The 20,621-nt window shown below is 40.6% G+C and overlaps 1 protein-coding gene across 1 annotated transcript; it reads right to left on the reverse strand.

Moving 5' to 3' along the window:
• Positions 1–427: 427 nt before the first annotated feature.
• LOC116957356 (interferon-induced very large GTPase 1-like) lies at positions 428–20,167 on the reverse strand. Its single transcript, XM_076053605.1, has 3 exons — positions 19,473–20,167; positions 8,499–8,598; positions 428–6,963 (listed from the first exon to the last, which is right to left on the reverse strand). The coding sequence occupies exon 3, from the start codon at positions 4,801–4,803 to the stop codon at positions 2,650–2,652; it is 2,154 nt and encodes a 717-aa protein (XP_075909720.1). The 5' UTR covers positions 4,804–6,963; positions 8,499–8,598; positions 19,473–20,167; the 3' UTR covers positions 428–2,649.
• Between the last annotated feature and the right edge of the window lie 454 nt (positions 20,168–20,621).

Below are 20,621 nucleotides of genomic sequence, written 5' to 3' on the forward strand. Positions count from 1 at the left end.
ACGATAATCCTTCCATGGTATTTTTCTGTTTGGAAACACTATGCTGCAGTTACTGGCAACTAAACTAGTGCAGATGTCGGTGACAAAGTGATCAGTTTCATGCCAATGTCCTCCACGTACTGCCCTGGGGCGGTGAATGGGAACACTGTGGTCTCCTTCATGATTGGACATCGTGTTTGTGCAGATGGCTTTACAGAACGGGCACTGCACCCAGCACCCACATAGCTGCCGAAATAGTATTTCGTGAGGTTCGTTCTGAACGTTTTGTAAATCATGTAAGCATGCTGAAGAAAATTTATCTTTTAAGCCTTGAACCACGGTTTTTAGTCCGTTTGTTAATTGTTCTTTAAGAAATTCAATATCCGTTATTTCTTTGTAGTCGCCTTTGTCCAAAGTTTGTCTTGGGAGCTTGATGGCGTCATCAAGCTGTGTGCAAAATGCATCCAACCATGAAGATGCATCATACTCGTTTTCTTGTACGATTTCAGTTGCTTTATTAATTGCACGAGTAATTGCAGCTGTGGAATCCCCAAGACTTGACTTTAACATCTCATAAATTATTTCATTATCGTTTTCCTTGCAATACTCTTCTACACATTCCGTAATGTATTTCTCAAAGTGGTGTTTTGGATGGTGAATATATTCATCAAATGCATTAAAATCTTTCTTCTTCGCTAAATCTATGAGAATGTAGTTTTCTAATTTTGATCGATTTCCGTTGAATGCCGGAAATGTGGACTTCATCCTGCCTGCAATGTCAACACAAACTTTATCATAAACTGCCTGTTGAATGGATGTTTTCAGTTTGTTACACAAAAAATCCACAAAAATAGCTGTGGATGTTGAGCCTTGGCAGCGAATTTTGAAGCTGTTGAAGTATTCTTCTTTTTTACTGACGAAGTATACTAATGGGTCATTTTCCCTCTGGAAATTCTCATGCATTTTCTGAAATCGCCCTGTAACCGCTGCCAATATGTGGACAGATAAATTAATTTTGAACTTATCTGTGAGCATAAATCTTTTATTGGATTGTGAAAATTCTTGTATTTCTGAATTAATTACCTCTAAAATTTCATATATGTAGGATGAATTGAAATTCGTTTTATGTTTCTCTTGGGTGGTAATGCATCTATTGACATTGAATTTTACGTCAGTAATTAATTTTTTAATTGACTCCATATCCTCATCTTTGAAATGGTGACTCCGACTTCCAAGCCATTTCGTGCCCATCATAATGTGTTCGTTTTGATTAACGTAAAATTCTGTCCCTATGTGATAGTGACATATTGCTGTTTGTAGGTGTTTAATTTGATTCGCATTAACTTCGTAAAGAAGGTTTTCAATTTGTGTTTTTACATCAAGTGTTGCAGGGCTGGTCATACTGTCTTTTATCACTTTAATCCACTCCTGCCAGATTTTATCAAAATCCCTGTCCCATTGTCCGTCATTTACATTTTTGTCTCTCAATTTTGAAGCCAAATCCTTGCTCTTTCTAATAAGCTGATCTTCGTAACTTGATCTCTGTAGATCGAGATTTCGTTTTTTGTCTTTTTGAGCCATCAGGGCTGTGTAGTTTTTGTAAGCATCAGACAATAGCTCTTCTTTCACTGTTTCAAATCCTTTTTCAAATTTAATTTTCCATTGAACCAACATTTCCGCATCATCTGCGCTATTGAAATGTTCTTCCATTTTATTTTTAATATCCTGATAGTTTGACAAAATTCTTAGTTCAATCTGTGATCGTGTCATAGCATCTGTATTGTTATCAATACTGTTATAGAGTTTGTTTTCCTGCTGAAGAACATCACTCCTGAGTTCCCAAGTCCATTTTCCATACATTTCTTCCAGTTTGGTATAAGCTGCAATCTCTAATGTGTTCTTAAAGCTGAAAACGAAGTTTTCTGCAAGCAAAGCCGTCCATAGATCCTTAATGCGTGCTTTGAATTCTGATATCTTCAAGACGTTGACTGTTTTTTCTTTTTTCGCATTTCTAAGTAACATTTCTTTAAGGTCTTTAATATTTTGGCAGTAGCTTGGATTTGGCGGAGCCATCGGAGGGTCTCCCTCCCAAAGATGAGCAAAGTAACGGATCTGAGAGTTCACGTCAAACCTGATAACCGCATCAAATGATTCAACAGCGCACTGCTCCTGGGCTGCAGCCATGCGGGTCATCTCATCAAGTTTCTCCTGAAAGCGTCTCCTTCCCTCCATGTTCTTATTGTGAGCAGTCACATCCCCTACGTTTTGATGGACAAACACACAGCTCGGTGATAACTTGACCTGCCTCATTCTCAGAAATGCCTGCACAGCAATTTGTAGAATGTCTTGCATTTCAGAAGGGTTCTCTCCAAAAATGTTGATCACGGTCATGTTTCCCAGCCCAATCACAAACGTTGCCAGCTCATTGTCATGACTATGTGTTGCATTTGACAGCTCTACAGAACGTAGTCCTTCTGTGTCGACTATCAGCACAAAGTCATATCCCAGCTGTTTACTGAACTCTGCCTCCACCTTCACTAACTGCATGTAGGCTCCTTGGGTGCATCTCCCACTACCAACAGGAAACTGGAGACCAAACATGGCATTAAGTAGCGTGGACTTTCCACTGCTCTGTATTCCCAGTATTGAGATTACAAACAGCCTCACGTTTCAAATTTCATTAATGATTCCATCCAAGATTGAGCTAATCCAAATGAGAGGGACATGTGCAGCATCACCATCCATGAGTTCAAGGGGAAATCCAGAGATCATCATTTCTGCTGCGATCTTTGACAAAGTAGCTGGGAGTTTTTCAACTGATGGCGTTGTCTGTGAAGCTTCGTAGATCTGACCAACTTCCCTAAAAACGTGATAAATTCCAAAGGAAGAGGCATCAAGTTCTTCTGATATTTTATCCAACTCTGATTGTTTTGCAGCAATGGTAGTCGTGTTAGAACCTTGTTTTTTCAATTGTATTATTGCTGTCCAGACCTGATGATAAGTGAGATTAAGTTGTGATAAGCGATCTGCAGACATATTTTCTAAGTATATGCGTAGCCAATGCATAAAGTATGTTTTTACTGTGCATGACTTCTTGGTCAAAATTATGATCAATGATCTCATAAAATCGTTAAGAGGAAATGCTTTTTCAAGCTGTTCTTTCCTAATGAGTGTTTTTTCCATTGAAATATCACTTTTGTGTTCCTCAACACTTAGGCCCCCCTTTACCTTCATGCGAGTCAATTCTTTGTCTTTCTTGCACCACGACTGCCACAATTTTCCTTGAAGAGGCAAAAATATCTCCTTTATGGAACACAGCGGCTTGTTACTTATAAGACTCAGCAAAACTTTCGCCATATCCTTGCCCTCTAAACATTGTTTATCATCTTCATCAACAATGAAGCCATACTGTCTTGCAATATCTGAGCAAGCTTCGATATTAATATTTCTTTTTGAATTGTCAAAATATAATTTTATTATTGACGTCAATTCATCAATTAACTCAGCCTCATTTCGATTCCCGACAGCAATTTTCGCGTTTGTTCCAGATACTCCACTGGAAACTCTCTTATTGTCAGCACAGAGGCAAACTAGCGGCTTTGGGGAACTCAAACATTCGTCTAAGATGCGTTTACCTTCTTCATTGCGATCACCATCTGACAGTAATATCACATTTATAGACGATATCTCATGTAAAAATTGCACCTGTGTTTTGTGTTCTCTTGCATCTCCGTGGAGATTAGTGAATGCTATGCAGTCATTAAATACATCATCGTCCTTGCCACCTGGAAGATACCAAGCGATCTCTGCAACTCCTTTCATTAGTTGACCATTCCTGCTGCTGCCTCGGCAGTGCCTATGAAAGAAAACTTCATGCTTTTGCTTGCCGAGCAGAGAATTCATTATCTGAGATTTTGATGTGGGTGATTCACCAAATCTTACGAAGGACACGAGTGCAGTGTTGGCATCACTGATTGCACAGTTTTTAGATTTCCATTTTGTGGTAGATGCATCACGGCATTTCCAGCTTTTTTTAATCTGTCTGAATGACCAGATAGGGAATTCTATTTCTGAACAACAAGGATTTGGAACTAATAGCGGAAGTGCGAACTGGATGAATGAAAGTTTGGTGAAAATGTACTGCCTTACAAAATTGTCTCCACAATGGAATATTGCCATTTGTAAATCCATAGGGTGAATGTGGGTTTCAGTGTTTGTACTAGGCCTATCCCTGTTATTTATTATGTCATCATCATTCTTATCATCAGAAAAGAAGTTATCACTATTAGGGCTTTTATTTGTATACGTGGACTGAGATAAGTTGTTTAATTTACCTTTGTTTAGATTGTTACACTGAAAACTAACACATCTTGCTCGATAGTCAATCATCATCAGTTTTTGCAGATAAGAAAGAGCAAGTTCTTGTTCTGTGCATCGATCAGGGTTAGTTTGAATTGGAGACCTGTTGACAACACATACATCACTTGTGTGTAATTTCTTAGGGTAGTAGTTTATCAGTGCGAGTCTTTCAAGCAGATTCAATAACTCTTCATTATTTTTTCGTGGTTGAATAGATGGTTTATTTTGTAATTCTTCTTGCCTTAAAGTTCCAACGATAATGGATTCCAGCATCATATCAAGTTTATTCCAGTCAGTTGGCCTTATTTCACTGCACTTAATCACATGGGAAACTTCAGCACACATTGTTGCTTCGATCTGGGATCTCATGAAATCGAACTGTTTTTGCTTTTCGGCAGGAGTTCGTGCATTAGACAAACCTGTCCGGAACACGTATGCCTGAGCTCTGGATTTGTCTTGTTCCATCAGTCTTGAGTACTCTCCGTAAGCGGACTCTAGTGCACGTTGAAGATGATCAATGTTGTCGTAATTCAGGGGATGCTGAAATCGTTTTTCTTTTACACAGTAGCCAACAGCAGAAGCTACTGAAATGATGAGTAGCTCTTGTTCGATGAGTTTTGTTGTTCTCAGTGATTGGCATAATGAATTAAATGAATGTGTGATTTCTTTGTTTTTTTCATGTATTTCTGAATAAGTTGGTCAAAAGTCAACTTTTAAATGTTCTTATGCTTTTGTTAAGATGTTCACAAGATCTTTAAATTCAGATAAATGATTAGGGACTCTTTCATACTCATTCAGCCACTGCATAATGGAGGCGAATTGTGGAAAGCTGTTAACTTCACAACTGTTTGGCTCCATAATAGAGCGCATAAGCTTTTTGATTTTCACCGTTTTGGCAGGTGCTGTAACAAGATTTGACAAAAATGATTGAAAGGCTGGGTGAGACAAACAGGTGTTTATCCAAATTAAATTGCTTTTCGTTTCATCATATAACGTCTGTTTCAAATCAAGTATGTTTTCTAAATTATATTCCATGTCGGATTCTTGCCACTGTTTAATATCTTGCATCACTGACCTGGCTTTAGCATTAGCAGAGACCAATTTATCCTCAAGACCAAAATTTGGATTTTGGTTTGTCAAAAGTGTGTATGCCTCCTTGAGCCTGCTAGCTATCAAGGTATTTTTAAAGTAATCCTTGTGGTTAAACGTGACAGTGTCCCACACTGGAACCAATGATGTGCCTAGATCAATGACAGTCCACGTCTTGGTGTTCGAGACAATGTCAGTTTTCCATTGTTGAAAAGAACAAATGCCAGGTGATCCACCTATTGTACCTACGGAAATTGTCACCTTACTAAGAGGTGTAGCATTGTATTTTTCGGAAAATTCCGTTGTAAATTCGGATGCCATCATGCTATCACCACCACCACCACCACAGCCACTGCTGTTGTAGGCAGAAGTGGAATACCTTTCCACTGCCTCCGATAGCATATTTCTTTCTTCCTTTTCCTCATCTGAGCTGATGCCCTCTGCTGATGCTTTCCACTTAAATATCCCACCAAAGTGGACAGGGCCTGTATGGGCATGAGAGCCAAAGTTCTCAAAAAAACTTCCAAACCTGCTGCTTAGCACGCGCGTTTTAAAAGACTCATTGACGTTTTTTAAAGTGTTTTCAATGCTTTGTAATTCCTCCAACGCCTCATCAGACAGCTTGAGTTGATCAAAGTTCAGACTTCCTGAGGCAAGTGGTAAGTACAGGTATTTGATGCTATGAATGCAGGTATCCGTGGGATTTTTTTGTTACTTTTTTTCAGTGTGTAATGCCTTGCTATGCCACGAGGTGATTTCTTCATTCAAGGCCTGTAAGAAACCTTCTTCTGTCGTTATGGTATTGAATCCCAATTTTTCCACTGCTGTCTCAAATATGTTTTCCTCTTCAGAGGATGAAAACTCTTGTTGCTTTATCATCGGTTGATGTACTGGCCCAGCAAGATCAAACGACATTGGGATGTTTAGGAGTTTGCCTCTTTTCTTTAACATATCGTTTATTTGACCAGTTCGATACACCCCCTCCAAAACAAGTCCTTTAGATGCATATTGTAAAAGACTTATATGTGATATTGTTCCACGTAAAGTTGAAATGTCTGATAAATCTAACTGCTTTAGATAAGTGTTTGCCATATCAGTGGAATGGTTGCCATCACGCAATGGGTTTTCTTTTGCTCCTTTCAATTCCATTCGCTGCTCTGTCTCAGTCTCTATGTTAGAATTATCACTGCCAGTTAATATTTTCTGATGGATTTGTTCTGGATGCTGCTTTGTTGGTGTATCTTGCTCCTGTTTATTTCCAATTGGCTCACATTGTTGTGATTGTTTTAAAATAACTTCATTGCCAGACATTTTCATTAACTTACACAATGCCTTTTTCTCCCATGAATGCCGGCAATGTGGTTCTATGATTTCAAATTCCTCAGGGCCACAATATTGCAATGCTTGTACATTGGTGATACCCAAAATATCTCGTAGTTTTGTAATCCAAAAAGTTTTATTAAGACCTAAGTCTGTAAGTACTTTGGCAAGCTCATCTTGAGCTTTAATGTCGTGGTCCTCCTCTTCAGACATAGCCTTGAATACACACATAGACCGTCCTTAATTAGTAATACAACATTTAACAATAATACAAATCAATTTATAATTCAGTTGAATATTTAATGTTGTTTTAATCATGAGCATAACAAATATTCAGACGAATAACCGAATTTCATCACCTATTTTAATGTCAAACATCTGTGATAAATATTAAATTAAGTATTTCCAAATACCTACCACGCTTATCTACTTTTTAAATAATAAAAATGAAATAAATATACAATTTTAATATTTAAACAATTGATTGAGTCATTGCAGGTTGAAATTTGGAATATAACAGCACGAAATTAATTCCTTCAACGGGCCCAATATTCTCAAGAGACTAATGGGAAGTGTTTTAACTTACCATGCTATAACAAGCAGCACTTCAGCCATGGCACCATAGCTAATGGATCAATCCTGCCCATCTCCTGTGCTCAAGCTCCACACATGGTTCTCATGCCACATGAGAACGTTTTTGTCTGCATGTCATTTCCCAATGCAAATGTTGATAAAAGTCGGTCTTTAGCCAATACTACACCGGCCCCCCTAGAGGCAGTAGTAAGGGATGTACTGGGGTGGGGCCAACGTCATGTATTGAAAAAAGTGGTGCGGCGCTTGGAGTTTACAGATGGGGGATATTATGAGGTATGGTCTTAGAGATCGTGTGTCTACTGTGCAATTGCAGGATCTGGCAGAGGTTAAAAGTGGTGGTACTAAGGTGTGGTGGTAGAAAGAGCTGAGCTAAGAACACACACGCATACCCTGTGCGCTCCTGCGCGAGAGAAGGGTGGCTCTAGGCATTGCTCAAAGCTACAATTACACTGGAGTCAGTCGATCACATAGGGATAATGTGTTGGGCATCATATTACATTATCCCAATGTTATATTGTACATTACATTATCCCTATGCGATAATGTAATGCAAAGTACATTAGCCATTGCAGTGACTGCTGAGGTGGTAATGGCCATTGCTTTTTCGTGGCTTGTATACATTGATTACCATCACATTACCAACCATGACTGTTATTATTCATGTGCCGTCACTTGTGCTGGATTTGAGAGCTCGGCCCTTTAGGCCTTGCCTAATGCAGGTGGTGAGGCGATGTTTAGGTTGGTAGATGGCAGCACCATTTATTCTGTAACTTGCTATCCGCGTGCTGACACAGAATTATATACTCTTCGTTGAATAAAAAAAATGTGTACGTCTGCTTTTAGGCTCATCATAACTACTGTATCATATGAAAAATTACATCTTTTGACTGCAGTCTCCCTAATTCTGTATTAAGTGTTTTTTTTCGAATGCGTAATCCACTTCGAAGCTGTGAATAGCAATCTTTATATGCATAAAATACTTGACAACGAAAATAAATATCTATTCCTGACTATTAAATACGATTTAAATTATTTGTTTACTACAATTGCATAATTAAACATGCCATTTACATGACAGAGACATTCTAATCGTGATGCCAACGGCAACCTACATGTTCACAATGCAAGTTCCAGAGTTGACAGTCTCATGGACTCACCTCTCGCTTGCTCGGAGCACAAAGGAGGCTGGAACTCTCTTCCTGACCTTCTTTATCGACAGACAAGTGTCAGGGTGAGGTGGAGTTGCATTGTGTCCAGCTTGAAAAGAAAAGAAAATCAAACACGTGATTAATTATTTTCACCGTACACTACACAGCAACCACAATTTCAGATAGCTGTGAACTATGCATGGGTTTACTGACTCGCATAGACTTTCATTTAAGGGTTTTTACAACAACATACACATTTATACAGCATCTAAATATCAGTTAATCTGAACAAAACCATTAAAACCAGACGAATCCCAAAATCATGGTGGGAGGTGTTGGTCATTGCAATACTCAAACCCGCCAAGCCAACCGATGACCTGGGAAGCTATGGGCCAATATTACTCATGTGAACGACCTACAGACTCCTAGAACGCATCATCCTCCGGAGGATCAACCCCTTCTTCGAATCGGTGATCCCTGAAGAACAAGCGGGATGTGTGGACTTGTCATTGGCCGAAAAAACAGCCTAGATTAAGGACTTGATGTGGAAGCTCACAAGGACCATTCCTTGCCTCGAAACAATCCTTGTGATATGGATGATGCTGATCAATACCTAACTGCGTGTCTATATGGGCAACAAAGCTAGTTCATCTTGGTTCCTTATTGTATATACAGACGACCCTTCTCCATCACGACTTTCTACATCGCGGTTTTGATATATCGCGGGGTCGGCAAGAGAAATAAAATGGGAATTTTTTGGGGAAGTTTTTGGGAGTTTTTCAAAAGCCGCATACGACACACGAAGGCCAGCAGATGACACACACAACGTTTAGTACTGCACAAATGCTTCAAATATATGTGTAGTGACATCGGGAATGTCACCGTAGCATGCGATGTTCTTACGTTGCGGACAGCACCGGGTGGGTTCACAGAGAAGGCCCCAGGTGGGGTGGGGGGGGGGGCTAGGGGGTGATCACGTGTCCAGGGAGAGCTCTCGAGGGGGATTGAGAGAGGAGCTAGAATGCTCGAGAAAGTGGGCGGGGCCGAGGGTGGAGCCGACCCCAACCCGGGAGGATATAAGGTGGGTCCCTGAGAGGGACCAGAGTCACTTCGTTCTACAAGCTGGAAGCTCTACGTCTACATGCTGGAAGCTCTACGTCTACATGCTGGAAGCTCTACGTCTACACGCTTGGAAGCTATACGTCTACACGCTGGAAGCTCTACGTCTACACGCTGGAAGCTCTACGTCCTACGAGGCATCAACATGTGGCCGGGGACCCGAGTGAGGGTCCGACCCTTCGTAGCTATAACTCTTACGTATAGAGTAGTTAGCTGGGTGGTCACCACCCCAGGCTGTATCTGGTAAAGGGGCAGTTACCTCTTTGTATATACTGTTATGATAAACGTGTTGCCTCTGAAGAATAAAGTCTGTGACTTAGTTGGACTCACAACATGTGTATGATATGAATGTATTTTATTATTTTAATACCATAAATATACACCATTTTTTTACATTACATTTTGTAAAAAGTTACTTTGCACGTTGGTTGGGAGGATGCCAAGCGTATTTACGGTAGCCTCTCGCGTGATATCTCACAGCATCCCACCCCCGAACCCCCCGGACTGGAAGTGCTCGCTTCGCTCGCCAAGGGGACCAAGGGGACCAAAAATTTTACTCGGTTTTTCCAGATCGAGGGGGCCTGCACCCCTAACCCCCACGATGTGAAAGGGTCGATTTCAAATCGAAATCGCTATTTGAAACAATGCGATTAGCAAATCACAAAGGCTACGATTTTTTCGATTTGAAAAGTCCTATTACTTTCATCTTCTTTGGTTCTTTCGGTAAAGTCACGTAGAATGATAATAAAATAATAAATTGATAAAATAAAATAACACAATAATATTCTCACGACGTTTCGGCCACAACACAAGCGGCCTTCATCAGGTGAAGGGGGCGAGACTGTCTGGTAGGACAGCGCTGGAGTGAAAGAGCCACGTTCAGATACGGCCTTTAAGCTGTGTGAGAGGAACAAAGCGCCTTGACAAAGGAATTAGCATATAATTTAGCATTGAAATGGATGAATGATTAGCTTGTGACTGGTCACAGAAATAGCTATGTTAAAAGTTAAAGCATACACACCCGCAGAGGCACCCATTGTTAAAGGGATTAGCATAGAATTTAGCATTGAAATAGCTAAGTTAAGGCATACACATCTTGACAATTCTATTTTACATTGGAATTGTTTTATTTTTTATTATTCTAACTTTATAAATGTAACTTAACAATTGTTCTATGTTTGTTCTATTTCAATTAAAACACTTTAATAAATACATGATGGAAGCAATTAATCTTTTAAGTTCTCATCCTTGCATTAGAAGATATAGAGCATTTTATTTTTTGATTTAAAGCTTTCGTGACTGCAGTAATTCATATTCTTAGTTTTTTCGGTAAAGTCACGTTGAAGAGAAACAACAAAATAATAAAATATATAAAACAATAAAAAATTCTCACAACCTTTCGACCATAACTCAAACGGTCGTCTTCAGGTGTGTTGGTTCGCATAATTTTTTTTTTAAACGGCGCATTTATTTATTTATAAAAAAACGTTAGCGCCACGCGCAACGATTTGGCAGTTTATTTAGGACTAGTCCATCTATATTCTGAAAAGAGGAGGGGGGATACGAAATTTTTTTATAATGTATGCTGTCTGAAAGCTACTGTAAGCGTGAACAATCAATTAAGACCTGAAATGGTTTATCAAATCTTTCCAATGATTGCTAAGATAGAATCCATCTTCTCGGTTGAAATTGTCTCTGTGCTTGTATATGTGGATAGCCTCATGAACGAGTCTCTCATGGAAGCCAGATGGCTTACAAAGAACCTCTGTCTTGGAAAAGTCAATGGCATGTGAGCCTACTGAATTAGAACAATGATCTGCCACGGCCGAGGTGTTGGTCCTACCGTGTTTAAGGTCTGCTTTGTGTTCACGAATGCGGTCCGAGACATGGCGTTTGGTTTCTCCAATGTAACTACTACCACAGAGGCAACTTAGTTTGTAGGCACCAGGGTATTGTATGTCCGGAATCACATCTTTTACAGACGGAACCAGATCACGGATTTTATGTAATGTGTTGAAACGGACCTGGATCTTGTGTTTATTCAAGATTTTGGAGATCTTTTTTGTGATCCCAGCAATGTAGGGTAAAGTGATGGTTTTGAAAGGCTCCTCAAGAGGGTTCTTCTTCATGGTTTGAGTGATAGCTTTGCGGATTGTATAGTCGGAGTAACCATTAGCCCTAAGAGCTTGGTGTACGTGCTTAAGTTCACTGCTTATGTGTTCCTGGTCGGATATGCATTGGGCTCTATGATACAGAGTCTTGATGAGATAATTCTTCTGTGGTGGATGGTGATGGGAATCCGGTTTCAGATAAGCATCCGTATGGGTAGCTTTCCTGTAGACAGAGTGGCTCATTGAACCATCAGGTCTCTTTTTAATTAGGACATCCAAAAAAGGTATCTTGCCATCTATTTCGACTTCCATGGTAAATCTGATGGCTGGGTGTATGGAATTGATGTGGTCGAAGAATTGGTCTAGAGCAGGCCGGCCATGTGGCCAGATGACAAAAGTGTCATCCACGTACCTCTTCCATAAGGTTGGGCGCAGAGTGGCAGTCTGGATGGCGTCAGTCTCAAATTTCTCCATGAAAATGTTAGCTATAACTGGACAAAGGGGGGAGCCCATTGGGGTGCCCTCAGTTTGTTTGTAGAAAGTTCCATTCCAAGTAAAGTATGTATTGGTTAAACAGTGTCTCACCAGGGGGGTACCTCAGTGTTTAATCCTTGATGAACCAAGTCTTCAATGATTGCAATGGTGTCAGGTACAGGAACCTTGGTGAATAAGGAAACTACATCAAAACTGACAAGCAGGTCGTCTGGGGACAGGGAAATACCCTTGATTGTCGATACCAGGTGAGTAGAATTTTGTACCGCAGAGGTGGTCTTTCCAGTGAAAGGACGCAGGATTTCAGACAAAAAACGAGCATGTTTGTAGGTGGGGGAGCCGATAGTAGAGACTATGGGACGAAGGGGTGTATCTACTTTATGTATTTTTGGTAAGCCGTATAATCTTGGTGGCCTGGCAGCAGAAGGTTTCAACGAAAACTGTTTAGATTGATCAATTAATGTGGTTGAATCAGAAATTATTTTGTTGGTTTGTGTGACGAGGCTATTGGTGGGATCTCTTTTTATTTTTGTATAACTACCATCGTCGAGTAATTCTTTAATGTTGTTGTTGTATTCTATTTTATCCATGATGACAGTAGCATTGCCTTTGTCAGCTGAGAGGACTACAATATCATTCCTCTTTTTTAATTTATATAATTCAAAACGCTCATCTTTGCTGAGGTTGCTAGCTGGCATCTTAGCGTTTTTGAGGGTTGCAGCGATTTCAGATCTTGCTACGTCTGCAGCGATGTGACCCAGGCCCCTGAGAGCAACGTCTACTTGGGCAATTGTATCATTAACTGGTATGTGTTTAGGTGTGACTGCAAAGTTTAGACCTTTAGCTAAAACGGATTTCAGACCATCGGAAATATAACTGTTACTGCGATTAATTACGACTTCATTAACGTCTAACTTTTTGTTGTGTGGGTCCGGTCTTTTGTTGAAGAGGAGGTTAAATTTGGAAATCAGGTTTTCCTTACATTTGGTCGACATAGTAGCAGCTGAAGAGGCAGTCATATTGTCTACATGTTCCCAATCCGATGTGGACATTGTTGCCGTCAATGATAAGTGTGATTTGTAGAGTGTCTTGTCTAACTGATCTAGTTCGGTGCGTATAAGTCTGATTTTTTCTGAGATAAGAGCTAAGCTAGTTTTGAAAATAATTCGTTTCGCATTAGAAGAAGTTACAGCAGCAGAGGTCAGTGTAAATGCAATTGGTATTACCCCAGAGTCGCGGCATCTCTTCAGGAAGGTGAGAGACTCGATCAGCTGAGCTTTCTTATCCCGGAGTTTGTTGAAGGATCTTAAAGTTATGTGAAAACCCTCCCCGTAGAGGCGATTAAATTTTGATTTAAAGCTTTCGTGACTGCAGTAATTCATATTCTTAGTTTTTTCGGTAAAGTCACGTTGAAGAGAAACAACAAAATAATAAAATATATATAAAACAATAAAAAATTCTCACGACGTTTCGACCATAACTCAAACGGTCGTCTTCAGGTGTGTTGGTTCGCATAAATTTATTTTTAAACGGCGCATTTATTTATTTATAAAAAAAACGTTAGCGCCACGCGCAACGATTTGGCAGTTTATTTAGGACTAGTCCATCTATATTCTGAAAAGAGGAGGGGGGATACGAAATTTTTTATAATGTATGCTGTCTGAAAGCTACTGTAAGCGTGAACAATCAATTAAGACCTGAAATGGTTTATCAAATCTTTCCAATGATTGCTAAGATAGAATCCATCTTCTCGGTTGAAATTGTCTCTGTGCTTGTATATGTGGATAGCCTCATGAACGAATCTCTCATGGAAGCCAGATGGCTTACAAAGAACCTCTGTCTTGGAAAAGTCAATGGCATGTGAGCCTACTGAATTAGAACAATGATCTGCCACGGCCGAGGTGTTGGTCCTACCGTGTTTAAGGTCTGCTTTGTGTTCACGAATGCGGTCCGAGACATGGCGTTTGGTTTCTCCAATGTAACTACTACCACAGAGGCAACTTAGTTTGTAGGCACCAGGGTATTGTATGTCCGGAATCACATCTTTTACAGACGGAACCAGATCACGGATTTTATGTAATGTGTTGAAACGGACCTGGATCTTGTGTTTATTCAAGATTTTGGAGATCTTTTTTGTGATCCCAGCAATGTAGGGTAAAGTGATGGTTTTGAAAGGCTCCTCAAGAGGGTTCTTCTTCATGGTTTGAGTGATAGCTTTGCGGATTGTATAGTCGGAGTAACCATTAGCCCTAAGAGCTTGGTGTACGTGCTTAAGTTCACTGCTTATGTGTTCCTGGTCGGATATGCATTGGGCTCTATGATACAGAGTCTTGATGAGATAATTCTTCTGTGGTGGATGGTGGTGGGAATCCGGTTTCAGATAAGCATCCGTATGGGTAGCTTTCCTGTAGACAGAGTGGCTCATTGAACCATCAGGTCTCTTTTTAATTAGGACATCCAAAAAAGGTATCTTGCCATCTATTTCGACTTCCATGGTAAATCTGATGGCTGGGTGTATGGAATTGATGTGGTCGAAGAATTGGTCTAGAGCAGGCCGGCCATGTGGCCAGATGACAAAAGTGTCATCCACGTACCTCTTCCATAAGGTTGGGCGCAGAGTGGCAGTCTGGATGGCGTCAGTCTCAAATTTCTCCATGAAAATGTTAGCTATAACTGGACAAAGGGGGGAGCCCATTGGGGTGCCCTCAGTTTGTTTGTAGAAAGTTCCATTCCAAGTAAAGTATGTATTGGTTAAACAGTGTCTCACCAGGGGGGTACCTCAGTGTTTAATCCTTGATGAACCAAGTCTTCAATGATTGCAATGGTGTCAGGTACAGGAACCTTGGTGAATAAGGAAACTACATCAAAACTGACAAGCAGGTCGTCTGGGGACAGGGAAATACCCTTGATTGTCGATACCAGGTGAGTAGAATTTTGTACCGCAGAGGTGGTCTTTCCAGTGAAAGGACGCAGGATTTCAGACAAAAAACGAGCATGTTTGTAGGTGGGGGAGCCGATAGTAGAGACTATGGGACGAAGGGGTGTATCTACTTTATGTATTTTTGGTAAGCCGTATAATCTTGGTGGCCTGGCAGCAGAAGGTTTCAACGAAAACTGTTTAGATTGATCAATTAATGTGGTTGAATCAGAAATTATTTTGTTGGTTTGTGTGACGAGGCTGTTGGTGGGATCTCTTTTTATTTTTGTATAACTACCATCGTCGAGTAATTCTTTAATGTTGTTGTTGTATTCTATTTTATCCATGATGACAGTAGCATTGCCTTTGTCAGCTGAGAGGACTACAATATCATTCCTCTTTTTTAATTTATATAATTCAAAACGCTCATCTTTGCTGAGGTTGCTAGCTGGCATCTTAGCGTTTTTGAGGGTTGCAGCGATTTCAGATCTTGCTACGTCTGCAGCGATGTGACCCAGGCCCCTGAGAGCAACGTCTGCTTGGGCAATTATATCATTAACTGGTATGTGTTTAGGTGTGACTGCAAAGTTTAGACCTTTAGCTAAAACGGATTTCAGACCATCGGAAATATAACTGTTACTGCGATTAATTACGACTTCATTAACGTCTAACTTTTTGTTGTGTGGGTCCGGTCTTTTGTTGAAGAGGAGGTTAAATTTGGAAATCAGGTTTTCCTTACATTTGGTCGACATAGTAGCAGCTGAAGAGGCAGTCATATTGTCTACATGTTCCCAATCCGATGTGGACATTGTTGCCGTCAATGATAAGTGTGATTTGTAGAGTGTCTTGTCTAACTGATCTAGTTCGGTGCGTATAAGTCTGATTTTTTCTGAGATAAGAGCTAAGCTAGTTTTGAAAATAATTCGTTTCGCATTAGAAGAAGTTACAGCAGCAGAGGTCAGTGTAAATGCAATTGGTATTACCCCAGAGTCGCGGCATCTCTTCAGGAAGGTGAGAGACTCGATCAGCTGAGCTTTCTTATCCCGGAGTTTGTTGAAGGATCTTAAAGTTATGTGAAAACCCTCCCCGTAGAGGCGATTAAATTTTGATTTAAAGCTTTCGTGACTGCAGTAATTCATATTCTTAGTTTTTTCGGTAAAGTCACGTTGAAGAGAAACAACAAAATAATAAAATATATATAAAACAATAAAAAATTCTCACGACGTTTCGACCATAACTCAAACGGTCGTCTTCAGGTGTGTTGGTTCGCATAAATTTATTTTTAAACGGCGCATTTATTTATTTATAAAAAAAACGTTAGCGCCACGCGCAACGATTTGGCAGTTTATTTAGGACTAGTCCATCTATATTCTGAAAAGAGGAGGGGGGAGACGAAATTTTTTATAATGTATGCTGTCTGAAAGCCACTGTAAGCGTGAACAATCAATTAAGATCTGAAATGGTTTATCAAATCTTTCCAATGATAGCTAAGATAGAATCCATCTTCTCGGTTGAAATTGTCTCTGTGCTTGTATATGTGGATAGCCTCATGAACGAATCTCTCATGGAAGCCAGATGGCTTACAAAGAACCTCTGTCTTGGAAAAGTCAATGGCATGTGAGCCTACTGAATTAGAACAATGATCTGCCACGGCCGAGGTGTTGGTCCTACCGTGTTTAAGGTCTGCTTTGTGTTCACGAATGCGGTCCGAGACATGGCGTTTGGTTTCTCCAATGTAACTACTACCACAGAGGCAACTTAGTTTGTAGGCACCAGGGTATTGTATGTCCGGAATCACATCTTTTACAGACGGAACCAGATCACGGATTTTATGTAATGTGTTGAAACGGACCTGGATCTTGTGTTTATTCAAGATTTTGGAGATCTTTTTTGTGATCCCAGCAATGTAGGGTAAAGTGATGGTTTTGAAAGGCTCCTCAAGAGGGTTCTTCTTCATGGTTGGAGTGATAGCTTTGCGGATTGTGTAGTCGGAGTAACCATTAGCCTTAAGAGCTTGGTGTATGTGCTTGAGTTCACTGACTATGTGTTCCTGGTCGGATATGCATTGGGCTCTAGGGTGCAGAGTCTTGATGAGGGAATTCTTCTGGGATGGATGGTGGTGGAAATCCGGTTTCAGGTAAGCATCCATATGGGTAGCTTTCCTGTAGACAGAGTGGCTCATTGAACCATCGGGTCTCTTTTTACTGTGGTTTTCACGCCTGATGATGATTGCTTGTGTTGCAGTCGAAACGTTGTGAGAATTTTATTGTTTTATATTATTATTTTATTGTTTTCCTTCTCCGTGACTTTACCGAAAGGACCAAGAATATGAATCCCTGCAGTCACGATAGCTTTAAATCAAAATCATGGTATTAAACATTAACTTTGGTGATATGATATGTTGTTAAGTGACAATACAGCACATAGTCAGGGGGTTGTGAATACGACTAGTTACATGTTCTATTAACATCCACTTATCAATACATGAGTGCCATGAGATCTGGGTTAAGCATATAAAGTTGATAATGATGTATGGAAGTTTTATAGTGAAGTATTGAACCAAAGGATAATTCAGAAAATATACGTAATCTCCACGACAAAAATAACATGTCATCCAGGGGTATAACCAGAGCCTGCCAACCGCCTTTGTCTTCCCAGTGACTGTCATTGCTTGCTGCAGCAGGAATTAATTTTAAGGATGAGTCGACCTAACGAGGAAAGCCGTTTCACAATAAACATGGCTACAGACACACAACACGTAGGGGAAATTGAGTGGGTCTGTGCTCACACATATCGTGGGATGACCTCCGAAGAAAGGAGTTTGATAAGGGTTATGACATCAAGCGCCAGGATGTCTGCGGAGAACCAGGAATGATCTCAGGCTGACCCGATGGATGCACCACGTGTGCAAAGGTGGGAGGAGAATGTCGGGCCATAATGTATATTAGGTTATTAATCGCATGAGCTAGAAATCCTATATATACAGCACACAATCATATTAGTCGGTTTTGCACTGGCAGACTGCGGGGCTTGCCCTCGTGACTGGCAACAGAGCTTTATTCCTGCTGAGGCACACGGTGTCGCTAGAAGGCTTATCTTACGTTTTTTTCGTTTGTTTTTGGGCCGCTTTCCGAGCCAAGGACTGCGCCTGTAGTGTTGCAATTAGTTGTGATAGAAATGTTTTAATAAGAGCACCCTAGTGGTGGTCGTCTTATACAGCCCTTTTTATGCCACTGTTGTGCGATGGAATTTTCCGTATGATACTGCACATTCATTGGAAAGGGCCTGAAGTGCAACACATACAGGTTTCCCTCGCTTTGTGGTTGTAGATGTGGTCCAAAAAAAAGGGCACACAAACCTAAACCACACAGGACAGCTTACCTGCCAAACAGTACACACACACAATGGTGTCCCACGTCGGATCACGAAGCTGTATATGAGTGAATTTAAACAGCATATAGAGAATTTTGGGTAGAAGTGCATTCGTCCAATATACATATTACACAAACCGGACCCGCATAAAGTGAAAACCCTGTACTGACTCGCGGCAACCTTAGTCTACACAGCGTCACTTGTATGTACAATTCTTTGTACACATACACACCTCTCCATGCTCCCTTGCATACTTTGGTGGTTAGATTGTGTCCTGTGTTTAAACTTAAGCATTATTTGTTAACCACAAGTGTACGTGGTTAATGCAGACATGATGCCTTGCAAAGGATGCAGTTAGGTGTTTTAACATCTTAACACCTCTTTTATTGCCAGAACGGATAAAATCTCTTCTTTTTCCCTGAGTTTTTGTTCTATATTTTTCGTTAATGACCATATCTCCGAGCAATGTCATTGAAGGTAGCATGCACTGTTATTGGCATATCAGTAGATAATGCGTTTGATAAATGAAGACTATTAAGGGAGTTGCTAATGTTGTGTTTGGGCTATGGATAGTATTATAAACAAACATCAAGGTTAGCATAAGTGCAAGTGTTCAGGCAAGATTAATGTCTGACATATTTTCAAAACTTAATTTTTTGCCTAGATTGTAATAACCTATATTTCACTATTGTGGTGTTTGCATGCAGTCCAAAATTACAGGGCCATTTGTTCAACATATTTAACATCACTAACCCATAAGACATTAACATGCATTTTAATATGGTATTCTTTTTTAAACGTAGCCTGTTAAAATATCTGATATACAATAGCGATCATGTATTGACCACACATAGTCTATACAATGTACGTTCTCACATCTATGCCGTATATAATTTACCTATAACTGATTTCAATAGTTTTAGCCTATTACTGGCCAATGTGCAGCCGACTTGCATCTCTTATAATACTTACGATGTTCAGGTGATGGAGAGTCGTAGGGCGCAAGTAATTCGCTCCGTCTCTTCAGCTCTGCATTCACCCCGGCTTTATATTCAGATTCACAAAAAGGTGGAGCTTCCCAGACTCCACCCAGTGCTTGATAATAACGAATGCGTGTTTTCCTGTGTGTGAGAGACAACGCGTGTGTGGACGTGAAAGAAAGATTGTGAGCGTATGCCCTTTGAGTTGTTAAATACTGCATGTTACCTAGGCAGTGAGGATAGCGTATGAATAAATAGTCTATCGAGGAGTCGGACAATGAGATATAATTTCCAAATTATACTAAGGCTCTCAAAGCACTAAAACTTAAATCATACACTAACTTGTTATACATATATATGGAGCATCATGGGCGAAAGGACAAATAAGCAGAACTGCATTCTTTATCCACGTATATAGAAAAATAGTTTAGTCCATCGACCGTTTATTTTCCAGGCGAACATCAATCACCAAGCGGCATTTGTAAGCAGTCAAACTACAGACTCGTCTCGATGTGCTAATCATATCCAGTATTTCTGATTTTCTTTCGTCTCAAATCTATATTTTCGTGAGATTTTCTTGCTTGGAAAGCATCCCGCTGTTTCAGAAGAAAGCAAGACAGCCAACACCACATTTAGAGTCTGAAAGGGCACCTTGCCTGGCACAGGCGCCGTGGTGACGTCGCTGTCACTTTGTGGCGAATGACTGATATTGGTATTGGTGTGTGCGGAGCGGTAGTGTAGCGGTGAGCGCACTGCGCTACAAAGGTGGCGACCCGAGTTCGATTTTTGCTCACGGCTAACATCAGTGCCTGGGTGTGGTGTGTAAACATCGCCACTGGGGAGACATAGGGGGCCGGGTGTGGTGTTGGCCACCCACTCCCTCGTGTGCCGTGCCGGCCTTCATAGGCGCTGCTCACTAACATCACTTGCCCCTATAGCCTGTTAAGGCTACACGGGGGATCATTGTCGTCGCGGTGTGTGTCTCTGTGTGTGTCTCTGTCTGTGTGTGGGTATCTCTGTCTGTGTGTGCGTGGGTATCTCTGTCTGTGTGTCTGTGTGTGTGTGTGTGGGTATCTCTGTGTGTGTCTGTGTGGGTGTCTACGATTGTGGTAACTCATTGCCCCCCTTTTGACTAGTATCA

Source organism: Petromyzon marinus, chromosome 3, assembly GCF_048934315.1.
Source record: "Petromyzon marinus isolate PM22_M1 ecotype Great Lakes invasive population chromosome 3, UKy_Petmar_22M1.pri1.0, whole genome shotgun sequence".
In the NCBI taxonomy this organism is placed as follows: Eukaryota; Metazoa; Chordata; class Hyperoartia; order Petromyzontiformes; family Petromyzontidae; genus Petromyzon; species Petromyzon marinus.

Coding starts and splice junctions, on each gene's coding strand:
- LOC116957356 (XM_076053605.1), bottom strand. CDS start 4,803: ATGGAACAAGACAAATCCAGAGCTCAGGCATACGTGTTCCGGACAGGT.